Source organism: Leopardus geoffroyi, chromosome D2, assembly GCF_018350155.1.
Source record: "Leopardus geoffroyi isolate Oge1 chromosome D2, O.geoffroyi_Oge1_pat1.0, whole genome shotgun sequence".
In the NCBI taxonomy this organism is placed as follows: domain Eukaryota; kingdom Metazoa; phylum Chordata; class Mammalia; order Carnivora; family Felidae; genus Leopardus; species Leopardus geoffroyi.
This window is the reverse complement of record NC_059334.1, coordinates 46,159,422-46,174,868: the sequence shown is the minus strand read 5'-3', so window position 1 is coordinate 46,174,868 and position 15,447 is coordinate 46,159,422. Positions and strand designations below refer to the sequence as shown.

At 51.1% G+C, this 15,447-nt stretch overlaps 1 protein-coding gene across 1 annotated transcript; it reads left to right on the top strand.

The window, feature by feature from the left end:
- Positions 1-9,471: 9,471 nt before the first annotated feature.
- GDF2 (growth differentiation factor 2) lies at positions 9,472-14,766 on the top strand. Its single transcript, XM_045437951.1, has 2 exons — positions 9,472-10,116; positions 12,666-14,766. The coding sequence occupies exons 1-2, from the start codon at positions 9,771-9,773 to the stop codon at positions 13,604-13,606; spliced, it is 1,287 nt and encodes a 428-aa protein (XP_045293907.1). The 5' UTR covers positions 9,472-9,770; the 3' UTR covers positions 13,607-14,766.
- Positions 14,767-15,447: the final 681 nt, after the last annotated feature.

Sequence of the window (15,447 nt, the reverse complement as noted above, 5' to 3'; positions counted from 1 at the left end):
ACCACCCTGGGCTCATCCAGGCGGGACAGGGCCCCAGGCAGGCACAGTGGTCTCACAGAGCTTTCTCAATCCTTAGCATCAGAAGGGACATTGAGTGACTGAAAGGTGTCTGAGACATTCAAAGGAACGTCTGTGGTTGCCTGGGTAGAGACCTCTTACCTGGGGTAGTTCAAGCAAGAGATCCAATGGGAAGCAGTCAGGGGTGTCTCCTGAGGTCCAGGGGCTCCTGGGGAACTAGAATGTCTGCTTCTCCCTGTGCATGTTTGTAGAACAGCCGCCCTGCTTCCTCGTCAGCAGCTCCATCCCAAAATAGCTTCCTCTAAATGGTTCCCTTATCTCTGAGCTGACACCACCTTACAACTATAGTGACTGGGGCAGGTGTGTAAACAGTCCTTCGGCTGGGACCTGAGAGGGTGCCATGGCCCTGAGTCTTGTTTGGAGGAGACCGAGAGGCCATGAGCTAAACCTCTGAGAGGGGACTTAGGAGGAGAAAAGAAACCCAAGGCATCTGTCTTAAGTCTGGCCGCTGAGCCCAGTGTTCCTGGGCAAGTGATGGCTGAGGAAGTGCTCCCAGGAGAAATAGGTAAGGAAGGGGTAAAGCTGGTCAGGAGGCCGAGAAGCCAAGCATCCCAGATCTTGGATCTTGTGGGGAGCTCTGGAGCTTAATTACACCTCAGGGTTAGCCCGGCCTTGAGGCAAAGGAGCTGGACATTCAGACCTCCTCTCCAGGCTACTCCCAGGTCTCTGGCCCCCTGCATAGGCGGTCACAGTAGCTCTGGAAGCCCACGTGGTCTCTGCAGAAGGCCACAGTGGCTGCAGCTAGAGGCAAAGCAAAATACCCTGGAGGGAGGGCCCAGAACAGGTAGGTGAGGCGGTGTCTCAGGGCAGCCAGGGGACCCAGCACAGTCTGCCCAACCTCTCCTCCAAGGGTCTTGGGACATGTGTGGGAACAGCAGCCCTGGGCCTGTGGCCCTGCCTCGGCAGAGATCAAGTGGGGTGAGGGTGGTGCCTAGCACGCACACTGCCTATTCCTACAGGGACTGTGCTGCACCCAAATGGTCCGTTCACTGGATGCTGGGGCGTCTCAAACTGATCTGCAAACTTAGCGCCTGGCTGGCCACATCTAATCCTTTTTGGAACATTACGGGATATAAATTAATAACAAAACGAGTAAAACTATTGGGGCTTGATAAGGCTCCAAATGCCTTTCTTCTCAATATTAGATTCCTCATTTTTCCGCCTCCTCCTCCTCAATTATTTTCTCATACACTGCTCTCTTTCCATTTCTTGATAAAGCTGGGGTGTCTTACAAGAGTTCTGTCTTAGTCTTTCTGGCACTTGCAGTGTCTGGGGGACCTGAGTCTCGGGGCCTTCATTTCTGGTTTCCAAGGACGGGGAGCAGGCTGGGAAGATGACCCCCGGGTCCAGTCGTGCAGACCTCTGTGCTTGTGCCAGGATGGCTGTCACCCGGCGGTGGTGACTGCAGAGTGCGCTGGAAGGAACTGGTGTCATCAGTGACTGCTCACATTTGTAAAGCACCATGAGGTTTCGACACGGCATCTTGTTTAGCCTCCTAGCAAACTTGCAAGTGGATTACCCAATTGTTGCCACAAAAACTCAGGCTCAGGATGGGGTAATAATATGCCCCGCCCCCGTGTCTTACCAAGACCACAGGCCATGTCAGCTTTGATGCTCAAGGATGCCTGATTCAAGGCCTCTGTGGCTGGTGCTGATCCCCAGCTTCTGGGACAGTGGCCCCCACTGCAAGCCTATTAGGGTTTTCCCAATGGCACTGAGTGACCTTGTAGGAGAGCAAGGTATAGAAAGAAATGTACGGATGAAACAACTTTTTTTGTCCCTCTCAAAAGCCAAATATCAACATCACATTGTCACAAAGGCAAAAGGCTCCAGGACACAGCCAAGATGTGCATGGGTCCCTGAGGTCACCCAGCCGCCTCTGTATCAGCTTGGAGGCGGCAGTGTGGTGGCCTGCAGAGCCCTATTCCTGAATGTTTATATCCTCTGGAAGGGTAGGGCCTCGTATATTAATTCGTGTGACAAATATAGACAGTAAAACGGAGAGCTAGAGACTTTAAGGTGGAGGGGAAACTTTGGAAAACTTTTGATGTTATCTTTTTTCTTTTCGCTGACACGTGGGGAAACTGAGTCCAGGTGCTACCAAGTGTCTTGCCCGAGGCCTTCTGATAGGTGCCTCTGTAGGTCTGAGTCACTCATAAAATGCCACGCAAGCTGTAACCTACAACTGATGCTCCTTCTGGAGCCAGGATGGATGTAGGGCCATGCTGGAGGAGCCTGCAGAGGTCTGGGGGTGAGGGTGGGAGGGGTGAGGAGGGGGCTCCAGGGGGAAAGGAATACAGTTGGCTCTGCCGGGATGGAAGAGCTAGATTGGCTGGTCGCATAAAGACATCACAGGTACCATATGGTGCAAAATGCATTCAGGGCCTGGACCAGATTCTGGTGGGAAGACCAGGAGGGCAGGCCCAGCTTGCCAGCCCTGGCCGTTCAAGGCTCTTTCCTGCTCCCAGAAGCTGCAAACATAAAATCCTTCACTGATAAACTGGTGCCCCTGAGATTTTTTATTCCCTTTCTCTTTTCTACTCTCAGAGAAAATGATGCTCATTCAAGCTTTGCAGTACTTTTCCTACCTCTTTTATTTCTAATCCCATTCTAAATTCCTCTGTCTCCCCCAGCAGTCTTGTCTGTATGAGTAAGGGGTGAGCAGAGGAATGCACCTGTTTATTCAATTATTTGGCACCTACTGTGTGCCAAATACCGTACAAGTATGTATAAAGTATACACATACTTTATCTCTTGGAAGGCTTGTATGAATTCTCCTATCAAAACCAATGTGCAGACCTGAATGTGCATTAGAATCACACAGAGGACTTGACCAGGTTGCTGGGCCTTGCCTCTAGAGCTACTGACTCAGGCCAAAATTTTGCATTTCTTTCTTTTTTTTTTTTTTTAATGTTTTTATTTATTTTTGAGACAGAGAGAGAGAGAGAGCATGAGTAGGGGAAGGGCAGAGAGAGAGGGAGACACAGAATCCGAAGCAGGCTCCAGGCCCTGAGCTGTCAGCACAGAGCCCGTCATGGGGCTCGAATTCACAGACCGTGAGATCATGACCCGAGCCAAAGTCGGACGCTTAACCAACTGAGCCACCCAGGCGCCCCCAAAATTTTGCATTTCTAACCAGTTTTCAGGTGCTGCTGCTGCAGGGCCAGGAACCACACCTTAGGAACCACTGTTCTACTAAATGTGCTGCCCAGCTGGATGCAGTCCTGAGACAGGTTGCTCGCATTGGAAGTACTCACCGTGTGCCAAATGGGAGTAGGGCGTCACAGAGGCTGGGCGCAGAGCTGGGAAGGGACCTAGGCCTTGCTCTGCATGGCTCATTCTCTCTCCTTACAGCCTTAAGGTGGGTCCAGTTTTCATTCTTCTGAGCCACGTGTGGGTAAACGTTGGAGTCGAAGAAGCTCACAGAGCGATAGGTGTCCTCCTGCCATGCCTCCTGGGACAAAGGGGTTCCTGACCCCCAGGAGGCAGCTGTTATCATAAAAATTTAGGCAGATCCTCTCCTACCTCCATAAATGAAGGCTGAAGTCTGTCTGCTGGAAGGATGAGCTTCAGCGATCCTTGGAATAAATGGATGAGTCAGATGTGCTTCTCTTGTTAATTAAATTGTGCTTCTCCCGTAGCAACTGCATGGGATGACTCAATTTCTGTAATTCATAAGTTTCAGGAGAAATGGTACTACAGAGGCTTTAGTTACAAATCACCATAGCACAGGGGGCCCTGGGTGGCTCAGTCGGTTAAGCATCCGACTTCAGTTTAGATCATGATCTCAAGGTCAGTGAGATCGAGCCCAAGGTCAGGCTCTGTGCTGACAGCTCAGAGCCTGAAACCTGCTTCAGATTCTATGTCTCCCTCTCTCTCTGCCCTTCCCCACTCATACTCTGTGTCTCTCTCTTTCAAAAATAAAATAAAAACATTAAAAAATTAAAAATTAAAAAAATCACCATATCATAGTAATGCCAAACTATCTGGCCATCAAGTCCAGACAGGGGGACAAGGCTGGGTCAGCAGCCACCAGGGCAGAGCCAGCCTGACCAACACACTGCCCGGAGTACCCCGAGGTGTTCATGACAAGTGCAGCATGAGCGTAGAGGCCTGCCCAGGGAAGGCCTCAGATCCACCATGAACACAGGGCCAGCTCTCTGGGCATGTCAGATTGCAGGAAGGATGTGCCAGCTCAAGCCAACAGCAGACAGTGGTCCTAGGGCCCTTCATAGTGGTTGTCGGGCGGTTCCAGATGTCTGAATGGTGTCACTCAGAACACAGAGGCTGTGTGGTGGAGGGGTCCTGGGCAAGCACTGAAAGGCAGGAGCGACTGGGCCCAGGTGGAGGGCAGCGGGGGAGTGAGTATGAGCCATTCCAAACTGAAAGCACATCTAAAGCAGGGGCTCTGCAGAAGGCAGGGGCAGAGGAACAGAAGGCAGGGGAAATAGACACAGTGATAGAAAGATCAGACCTTGTACAGACAAGAGCAATAATGAGTATTTCTTGAGCACTTACCATGTGCCAGGCTCTGTGCTAAAGGTACGCAGTGTTCCTGAGGAGCACCCAGCATCTGTGGATCCCTCCGGCCCTCTCCCTGGACACACAGCGTGGTACCAAGTAGGATTCCCAAGCATGGGACCTGGACCATGTGTGGGTAAGAGGCGGCTACCCCTGTACCTTCCAGAAGACTAAAGTCCAGACCCTGTGGGGTGGCTCATCAAAACATGGAGAAAATATAGTCCGGCACAGCTAGCAAAGCAAATTCACATTTTTTTTTTTTTGTTCATCAAATTACTAAAGACTAGGAAAAACTACCGCTGAGGGGTGGTAAGACAGGTACTCCTAGGCTCTGCTAATGTAAGTGAATATTGAAAGAGCATTTCAGGAAAGCAACTTGCGATGTTTACCCAGAGCTTTGAAGACGTTTGCCTACACTTTGATTTGGACATCCCTCTTCTGATGAACCGCCTGAAGATAAAATGTAGACTACAGCAGTGTGCCTTGCAACATTATCATAATAAATAGCCCAATTGTCCTACAGTTGGAGACTATTGGATACATTAGGATATGTCCATACCATTGAATAGTCTTCAGTCATTAAAAATGAAGTATGTGGTGGCTCAGCTAGGTAAGGGTCTGACTCTTGATTTCAGCTCAGGTCATGATTTCACAGTTGGTGGGACTGACGGCATGGAGCTTACTTGGGATTCTCTCTCTGCCCCTCCCCCACCTCTCAAAATAAACAAACCTTTTTTTAAAAATGAATTTTTGGGGGCGCCTGGGTGGCGCAGTCGGTTAAGCGTCCGACTTCAGCCAGGTCATGATCTCGCGGTCCGTGAGTTCGAGCCCCGCGTCCAGCTCTGGGCTGATGGCTCAGAGCCTGGAGCCTGTTTCCGATTCTGTGTCTCCCTCTCTCTCTGCCCCTCCCCCGTTCATGCTCTGTCTCTCTCTGTCCCAAAAATAAATAAACGTTGAAAAAAAAATTTTTTTTTAATGAATTTTTGAAAAATTTTCATGGCATGTGAAGATACTTGTACCATCCTTTAGTAGCGGCTTCTGGTGATCAGATCTAAACCCCTCTGGGGGAATTATTTCAATCTTTCATTCCTTGCCGCCAGCGGCATCACCCCCACCTAAGCCAATCAGGGCATTAGATTCCCCTCGTTCGCAATGATTGGCTAAGTCATGGGCAGATGACCCAATCAGGACCAAGAAGCCACCAAGAGACTAACTGGGACTTCCAGTTGGGCTTTTTCTCCCTTCCTCTCCTTTTTCCCTCCTCCCCAGGATGCAGACCTGTTGCTGTCAACTTGCCAAAACAGAGAGGCAGAGGGTGAAGACCACACAGTGGAAGGCAGCTCTAACATTATTACAACTTTGCCTAGACTCTAGACCAGACTGTGCTAAGTCAAAGCTTCCCTGGACTTTGCAGCTTTCGTTAGCCGTAATCCACGTTGTTTAAACCTGTGTTGTTTAACAGTCTGTAGTCTATGAGAAAAGGAACTCTAAATGATATACTTTTTTAAATTCCTTTTTCAAATTGTGGTAAAAGATACATATCCTAAAATTTACCATTGGCAGCTCCGTGGTATTTGGTACATTCACATTATTATGTAACCAACAGCACCATCCCTCCTCAGAACCCTTTTCATTTTGCAAAACTAGAACTCCGTACCCAATAGTCAATAACGTCCCAGTGCCCCTCCACCCAGCCCCTGGCAACCACCATGCTACTTTCTGTCTCTACGCATTTGGCTGTGAGTGCAGTCACGCAACATTTGTCCTTTTGTGACTGGCTTGCTTCATTCGGCATGTCTTAAAGTTTCATCCACGTTGTGGCATGTGCCAGAATTCCCTTCCTTTTTAAGGCTGAATAATATTCCATCATATGTGTGTACCACATTTTCTTTATCCATTCCTCCACCAGGGGACACTAGGATTGCTTCAACCCTTTTGGCTATTGTGAATAATGCTGCTATGAATGAACATAGGCGTACAAATATCTCTCGAGACCTTGCTTTCCATTCTTTTGGGTATATACACAAAAGTGGAATTGCTCGGCCATATGGTACCCTATTTGGGGGAGGAGAAAACTGGGAGAAGAAGGGTAAATATTATCTTTTGTGGTTCAATTAAGGCAGCCTGAGGCCTGACTGGTGGCAGGAGAGGGAGGGGGTCCTTTTGCATGAGGATCCCTGCATCTGTTGGGAAAGACAGAATGAGACCCAAACCTTGTTCCCTAAGGCACAGAGTTAGGGGGGTCTGTCCAGCTGGACCAAGGCTCATTTGTACAAAAAGGTAACAAGGTCTCTGAATTCACACCACCGAGGAAAGTGGGAGTCGGAGCTGGTGACCCAGGCTCCCTCCAAGAACCTAGAGATCTGTGTGAGAGCAGAATGGGATCAGAATGTGGCCATGGACAGCTTCTTCTCTCACCCCAGCCACCTGCCTTCTGAAAAATGGTAAGCCGGGGAGCGTGCTTGAGAAGTCTGTTATCTTGGTGCCCGAAAGAGGACATCACAGAGATCTGGGCAGAAACTTGAACCAGCCAGGGCATCCCAGCAGCTGTGCTCAAGCAGCTCTTAGATGTGTGGGACCCACCCCCCAACAACAAAACCAGGTGTCATTGAGAAGCCACAGCAGCTGGGACCTGCTAGGGGCCCTTTCTCCCCAACCACTTCTGGCATTAAGAGGCTGGACTGATACCATCTACCACCACCTCATTTGAACTAAATAAACCTATAGCACACTTGGACAATGTAGGCAATGGATCAGACTTCCTGATAACATGGATCGGGAGGCCTGATACAATTAGTTAAAAACAACAAATGACATATGGATATATTGATACCCTGAGTCTGTTGGGCAGAGCATTCCAGAAATACATAGCCATGTTGCTTTGCACCGCTCCGGGGGCATCATCCACATTACGGTCTATGTGACCAGTGCCTCCGGGCAGGGCTCATGTGCAGCCTCCATGGGCACATGTGGTGACCCCATATGTAAACAGGTCCACAGTCCTTTATTTGAGATCCCAAATCCAAAACTATCAGAAAACCTGAAGCTCCTTTTAACTCTTTTCCTGGAAAAACTTGATCTGAATGGATATGTGTGTTTCTATTTGTGTCACTGCAGAAATGTTAATGTATTTGGTGATAAGGTATTATCTCCAACCCCATTGGGATAGTACGGTATATGTGCCATACCGAATTTCCAAAATCTGAAAATATCAGAATCTCAAAACACTCCTCGCCGAAAGGGTTGTAGATAGAGGATTGTGGAGCTGCATATCCTCTATTTCAAAATATTAACTGTGGGCATCACTGGTCGGGGAGACGTTTGGTTATTTTTATTTCCTTCTTCATGTTTTACATTCCCCCAATTATCTGCACTATGTACTACTGGGATAATCAGAAAATAAAACCTACCATGCTTTTAAGAAAACATCAGGTAGCAGCCCCTTACGCTCCCCTGACCCACATTCAGGCTACACCTGTGTGTCCTTTGGCTCCACCTCTTGAATGGGACCTGATTCTGGGCTACCTCCAGGAACTGGAGCACCATGGGGGACGCCTGGCTCACTTCCCAGCTCCTCCCAGGCTTTCTTTGCTGCAGCTCCATTTTCAGGCTCCACACCCCGTCATCCTTTCCCCGCCCCAGGGAGTTCTTGCACTGAGCTGGCTCAACGCCCAGCGTGCTTCCTGCCCCCTCTCCAAGCAGCACTTCTGAAGCTGCACCCCTTCCCGTCCACCCTCCTTTGACAGTGTCCCCAGAGGATGGGGACAGCAAGTTCTGTTCAGGCCCGGCAACTCTGAGGCTCTTGGTTTCACCCTGCCCCCATTAGGGGTGGGAAGAACACTGGGCGCACATTGGGATCTCTGACCTCCGCCAGCTGGCCTGCCGAGGCCCCTCCTACGTCTTCCTGAAGCTACTCAGCTCAGTGCTACCTCTCCCCAGGAGTCCTGCCAGCATGGAAAAACTTCGTGTTCAAATACCCCTCAGAATAGGCCCCCAAGATTGTTAACTATCCCCATTCCTTACCTTGGTCCACGCCACACATAATGGAAATGAACAGAGCCTATGTGTGGGCACGATGCTCTTACAATTTCACAGACCCTGGGACCTTGGCCTCCTAGGGCCAGGGGGATGTCTCCTGGGCATATGCTGGTCTCAGGGCTTCCCTGCCTCCCTGCCTCTCCCCAGACTGCACACCTCTCCTGGCTGATGAGTGTGGCCCAATTGACATGAGCAAGGAGCCCCCCAAGCCCAGGCACAGAGCGCTTCTGGGGCTTGGGCAACAGGTCTCATGGTGGGTGTGGTGTCCCCGGAGGGCAGGCCGGGGAAGCACAGGGAAGTAGCAGCCAGAATGTGGCCACTCAACAGATGGTGCCATGACGTTTAGCATAGAATCATCTTAGATTCCTCACAATTCTTTTCTGGACCCCAGGGTCATAGAGGTGATGTGACACTAGTGGGTGGTATATGAGGGAGCCAGGGTTTGAACCCTCCTCTCAGAGGTCCAAAGCCTCCATCCTCCCTGATCCCTAATGTTCAGGGATCTCACTTGACAGACGACAACGCAGACACCGGGCTCTCCAGACACACACACAGGCACACATGTGCTCCGTAGGGAGCCCGCCTCCCACTGACCCTGGGCCACCCTGCTCGGCCACCCACCCCACCCACCACTTCTCTTGTGGAAGTCTTCTGGGAGTTTTGTGTTGTTTCTATATTTGGAGGACTTTTTGGTCTTCTCTGTTTCCCGAATTGTTTCTGTGGCCCCGGAGATGGAGCCTGGGTCACCCTGTCTCTAGATTCTTCTGAACGGAGCTGGCAAGGAAATGAGAGAGGATCCTAATTAGGGGGGCGATAACCCCACGGAGAAGTTCAGATTCTCTGCAGCAGGCCGTGGGCTTCCCACAAGCCCTGCGTGTTTGTCAGATGTTTATAGAGCCTTCATTAACGGAGAGCTCGCTTAGATAAGAGGTGGGAGCGCAGCATCGAGGGCCAGATAAGAGCGCGCGGAGGCCACTCCGGGGACTGCGGCTGAGAGCCTGTGAGCCGGCCCCGGGGTTCCGTGCAGAGGCAAGAAAATGCGGGCGCGCTCCTTTTGGGCTCCTCCCCGCGCCCGCTAACACCCCCGGCGGCCGCCCGCAGTCTCCTGTCCAGGGCGACAGCGCCGTCCCAAGATGTGCTGCGGGGCGCTATGGGTGGCCCTGCCCGTGCTCTCCCTGCTGGCCTGCTCCGTGCAGGGGAAGCCGCTGGAGAGCCGCGGGCGCGCGCCCGCGGGGGGAGACGCCCACCGCTTGCTAGGGGGGCCCGGAGGCGAGCGGGAGGGAGGCACCTTCGACCTGAGGATGTTTCTGGAGAACATGAAGGTGGATTTCCTGCGCAGCCTCAACCTGAGCGGGGTCCCTTCCCAGGACAAAACCCGAGCGGAGCCACCGCAGTACATGATCGACCTGTACAACAGATACACCACCGACAAGTCGACCACCCCCGCATCCAACATCGTGCGCAGCTTCAGCGTGGAAGGTAGAGTCGGCTCCGCCGGGGCACCCCGGGGGGACTCAGGGGTCACGGCTGCACTGCCCAGTACGGTGGCCACTGGACCCACGAGGCTCTTTGCGTTTCTATTTAAATAGATTAAAATGAAATAAAATTAATAACTTAGTTCACTGTCTTCAATGCAAGAGCTCAATGGTCATGTGTGGCTAATGGCTACCTTATAGGACAGTGCCGAGTGTGAAACGGGTCCCGTCCATCGCTGCAGAAAGTCCTACTGGAGGGCTCTGCTGTGGAAGGTTCTCCCTCCCTGGGCCCGGTGCCACGTTTAACACATTAGGTGCCCCGAATGCCAGCTCCCTTTCTTCCATCCCTTCTCCTCTTCCCCTTTCTTAATGGCCCCCTTCCTACTTTGAAACAGACAATTTATTTAGCCTCACCCAAGTGGTGTCTTTTTTAACTCTGAAAGAATGGCTATTTCTCTCCCACCAAAAAGTATCTACAAGTCTGATCAATTTTTGTGAGAGAAACATCAGAGGACAGCTTTCTTATTTTCTAAATACAAAATGATTTGCCTGCTTTAATAGGACTGGAAGATAGCAAACATCCACTTAGGGCTTGTGTCCACTAATGGCCGTGACATAGGTGAGATGATCTTGTGAGCAGGGAAGGAAGCCAAGGCTTGCAGATGCTGAGGGAACTTAACCTGGGTCACACAGTGGTTCGGCAGCTGCATTCTGACCCAGGCCCCACCTGCCTACAAAGCTCAGGCTTTTCCTGCCTCTGCTGTTTCTCCAAACAGCCAGGCACACGCGGCCTCTCTCCTCCAGGACTTGACCCCTGCCGACCCCTAACAGGCCTTGCCCAGGACCGTGGTAGGCCAGACCTGCCCGCCTGCAGAGCTCATGCCCCGTCTAAAAGACGCGAGAGTCATGATACATGCCCAGCAGTGCTGCGTTTTCTGATTGCCCCAAAGAAGAAGAATAATCTAGATTTCATGTGAACTTGCCTGATTTTTAAAATATTGGCTTCATTTTAAAAACCACAATGTGCGGGTCACCCAGATGCTGCCAGCACCTCACCGTCCCCATGGGGCGTGCCTGTAACCTGCGCTTTAGGAGAAGGCTGAGTTTCTTCGGCTGGATCTCATCACCAAATCCCAGAATCTGGGAGTCCAGCATTTGGAGCCATCTCCGTTACCATCCCCTCCCGCCCCCCCAGCATTGTCCATGCCCCCAAAACGAGTGTTCTGACTCGATCCCAGCCCTGCCTGTGGCCAGCACTCCTGTGGAGGGGGCAGGTATGCTTCTGTTTACAGATGGTCCACATGCAGCTCAGGTAGGGAGGGTGTTTGTTTTCTAGATGTGTGATGTGGTCCCACAGCCATCTGCAAAGCATGCCACAATAAGAGCACGGTAGGGCATGGATGCTCATAGAGCCCATTCGCTCCTCACATTCATTCTGCGGGAGCTAGAATGGCACATCCACATTGGGTGAGGGGCCACATGCTTTGAGGGGGGAACGCGTGTTGGGGAGGAGGGTCTGGGAAGGCGGCGAAAGATTGATTGAGCATCAGCTGTGAGGCAGGGACTGTGTCCGTAAGTTCCATGTGACCTCTTGTGGAAGCCTCACACCAACCTTGGAAGGCAGGTAGGATGAGTCCCATTCTACAGATGAAGAAACGGAGGCCCTGAGAGACGCGGGACTCCTCCAAGGTCACAAGCCTAGGAAAGGGCAAGGTCTGGATTAGCACTTTGGCCTGTCAGACGCCGCTGGATATCACCGCAGCATGCTGTGGTCTCATGTTTGTGACTGAGCCACGGCATAATAGAGATGTCCTGATGGCCGTGCATCAGCCAGGAGAGGTTGGACATGGACATCATTGTGTAGCTAAAAGGCAAGCCCTGTTTTTGCCTACCATGACACAGCAGTGGAGGCTAATATGTTTCCTTTTTTCCTCAAACATAAAAAAATCCACTTTAACTTTGCTCAGAAATTACAATTCTGAATGATTTCTATACTATTTAAACGCTGAGATTTTTAACATTGTCTTGATGTTGGAAATTCACCGCCCCCTCCCAGGGTGTCTCCTTTAACATCATACACTCAGGATCTGCACTCTGAGGCTGACAATGTGCTTTGCTATGTTATTTGGTTCTTTCTTTTTTTTTAAAGTGAAGAGCTTTACAGGATGTGTTCGCTTGGCAGTTAAACATTCTAAATACCAGTCTCCACATCTGTAAAAGTGGAATAATAATTAGACCCTTGCAGGGTTAGTGAGAAAAGCAAAGTGAAATATAGAAGGCAAAGCTTGTAGTGCAAGGCTGGGCACTGACTAGATGCTTACTAAAGAGTTGGACCTGTGAACTCCAATGCAAGGCCTCTCCTGCCTCAGGTTTTCTTTGGAAGATCCTAAATGTAACTTTGAAAATTCTCTTCTACATTAAGGGCTTAGGTGAAACCCAATAAAGGTTTGGTCGAATCGGTCAATGTCATCTTGGGTGCCCTTTGACACGAGCCATGAGTCTGTTTTGGTGTAATGAAAGATGCCCATCGCTGACTGTGTGCCTGCATTTCAGATGCTGTCTCTCTTGCGGCCACGGAAGACTTTCCCTTCCAGAAGCACATCTTGCTCTTCAACATCTCCATTCCCAGGCATGAGCAGATCACCAGGGCCGAGCTCCGACTCTATGCCTCCTGTCAAAACCACGGAGATTCTTCACGTGAGTTGAAAGGCAACATGGCCATTTATGATGTTCTGGATGGAGCAGATGCCTGGGATGCTTCTACAGGAACCAAGACATTCCTGGTGTCCCAGGACATTCGGGATGAGGGCTGGGAGACCTTTGAGGTCTCCAGTGCTGTGAAGCGGTGGGTCAGAGCAGACTCCACCAAGAGCAAAAATAAACTGGAAGTGACTGTGGAGAGTCACAGGAAGGGCTGTGACAAGCTGGATATCAGTGTCCCCCCAGGCCCCAAAAACCTGCCCTTCTTCGTCGTCTTCTCCAATGACCGCAGCAATGGGACCAAAGAGACCAGGCTGGAGCTCAGGGAGATGATTGGCCATGAACAGGAGAGTGTGCTCAAGAAGTTGTCCAAGAATGGTCCGGCAGAAGCAGGGGACACCAAGGATGAGGATGGGGAAGGTCACAAGGCCACAGGGTCATCTTTAGCCAGACGGAAGAGAAGTGCCGGGGCCAACAACCACTGTCAGAAGACCTCCCTGAGGGTGAACTTCGAGGACATCGGCTGGGACAGCTGGATCATTGCACCCAAGGAGTATGATGCGTACGAATGTAAAGGGGGCTGCTTCTTCCCCCTGGCTGATGACGTGACCCCCACGAAGCACGCCATTGTGCAGACCCTGGTGCATCTCAAGTTCCCCATGAAAGTGGGCAAGGCCTGCTGCGTGCCCACCAAACTGAGCCCCATCTCCATCCTCTACAAGGATGACATGGGGGTCCCCACCCTCAAGTACCACTACGAAGGGATGAGCGTGGCAGAGTGTGGGTGCAGGTAGTGCCGGCCTGCGGGCAGGGGGAGACAGGGTGGAGGGGTCCTGCTGAGAGGTCCTGTGTCCCTCTGGGCATGACAGGGACTAAGTCTGTCTGCATGCCAGCCTGAAGAAGGAAAGGAAGCTGCCACATCCTAGAGGTAAAAGCCTGCCCATGCATACACCACTGGGTCCAGCTTCAGGGGAAGACAATAGCAAGGGGCTGGGGGTGAGAGCTTAGGAGAAGAGGAAAGCCTAGAAGGATTGTTGGGGTGCTAGGGGAGACAACCAAAAGGGGCCAGTAGAAAAATAATCCAGAGCCAGTAGAAAAGAACAAAAGGGAGGCAGAGGAGTACAGACAGATGGGGCAGAGATTTATGGAGACAAGCAGGACGGGGTGCATTCCAGTAACTTCAGGGAGTGAAGGGGACAGGGACAGCTATGTGCTCTACACCCATCACTTCACAGATTCCCACAACCCAGTGAGATGGGTGTGACGAGTCCCAGCTTACACACGCAGAAACCAAAATGCAGTTCAAGTAACACCGGTCAAAGGCATGAATGATTCCAACCCATTGGTCTCCATCGGTCTGTCGGCCACCAAAGCCCAGGAGCTTCTCAAATATCCCATCAAAGTTTGTCAGGTCACCTTTCAGCTGAAGAACAATTAGATGCCGGGAGGCAGGCATTGAGGGGCAAGCTGGGCTCAGCCCTGGCCAGTACCCACCCGGATGACTGGGTTGTTTGGAGCATCCGGAGCACATTCTGACTGCTGGTGCCTGTGTTGCATCAGTGGCCCAGTGCTTTTTAAGATGACCCTTGAGCCACTAAACACTACCCCCAAAACCATCTGCAGGATGGAAAGAGGGCATGACAGAAGCCCTCAGGTAGTAGCTTGTACCACGGCTGCAGGTGCTTGGACCCAGTGGCATGATGCTTGCACAGCCAGCGGTTCACACGGGGCCACCGGCTGCCCGTAAACTCAGACTCTGAGATGGTTTGGGAGGAGCAGGCACAATTTACCCCCAGGGGTGGGGCAGCCTACGGCCCGCATCTCTGCAGTTAATTTACTCAGCATAACCAGCTCACCAGCAGAACACATCTGTGGGCTGCCCTCCCACAAGGACTCCGTGGGAGACAGGACCTGGATTTGCATTGGTTGGAATAAATGCGCTCTTGCTTTGGTATTTGCAATGTCCCTATTTTTACTCCTCGGTGACATGTGTTCAAGTGATGATGTCCAGCCTTCCTGGGGGAGGGTTCCCAGCCACTGAAGAACTCAGGTCCTTAGTGGCCACAACCAGCTCTGCCTGCACCTGCCGACTTCCTCGAGCAGTGTGTGTTCAGCTCTGTCCTGGGCTTGGGCCTCAGGACTGGACTCAGCCCCCATTGACCCCAAGACGGGACAGAGTTTCCATTTCTTCTGAATTTCATTCTCTTCTCTGACTCTAGAGGCCACACATGGAATGGGGTGGAGTGAGGAAGAGTCTAGAGGTGGTGAAGATTCCACTCCATGGCCCTTCTGACCGCTGGCCAGAGCAGAGCCTATAAGAGGCCTAGAGAGGCCCAGGCCATTCCCACTGGTTGAAGCTCTCAGTATATTTTTTTAAAAAGTGATTTGTGCCAGATGTTTACAAGGAACTAATGAAGAGCTTTAACATAATGAATGCAAATTAATTAATTTAAATACAATTAATTACTGGAGTTACAGAAAGTACTAATTCCTGGTACGACAACGTTGCTCAATCATAAAGATGGATGAGGAACATCTTTTAGTCCTGGCGGTGTATTCTGTGCCTGCATCAAAGTTTCACTTGGAAATAAAGTCAAATGTCTAAACTGTGGACTTTTCCTGAATCTGAGACCTG

What these genes read in the sequence shown, in the direction of transcription:
- GDF2 (XM_045437951.1), top strand. Translation starts at nt 9,771, where the DNA reads ATGTGCTGCGGGGCGCTATGGGTGGCCCTGCCCGTGCTCTCCCTGCTG. An exon ending in GCGCAGCTTCAGCGTGGAAG is followed by an intron (nt 10,117 to 12,665) that starts GTAGAGTCGGCT and finishes CCTGCATTTCAG; the next exon opens with ATGCTGTCTCTCTTGCGGCC.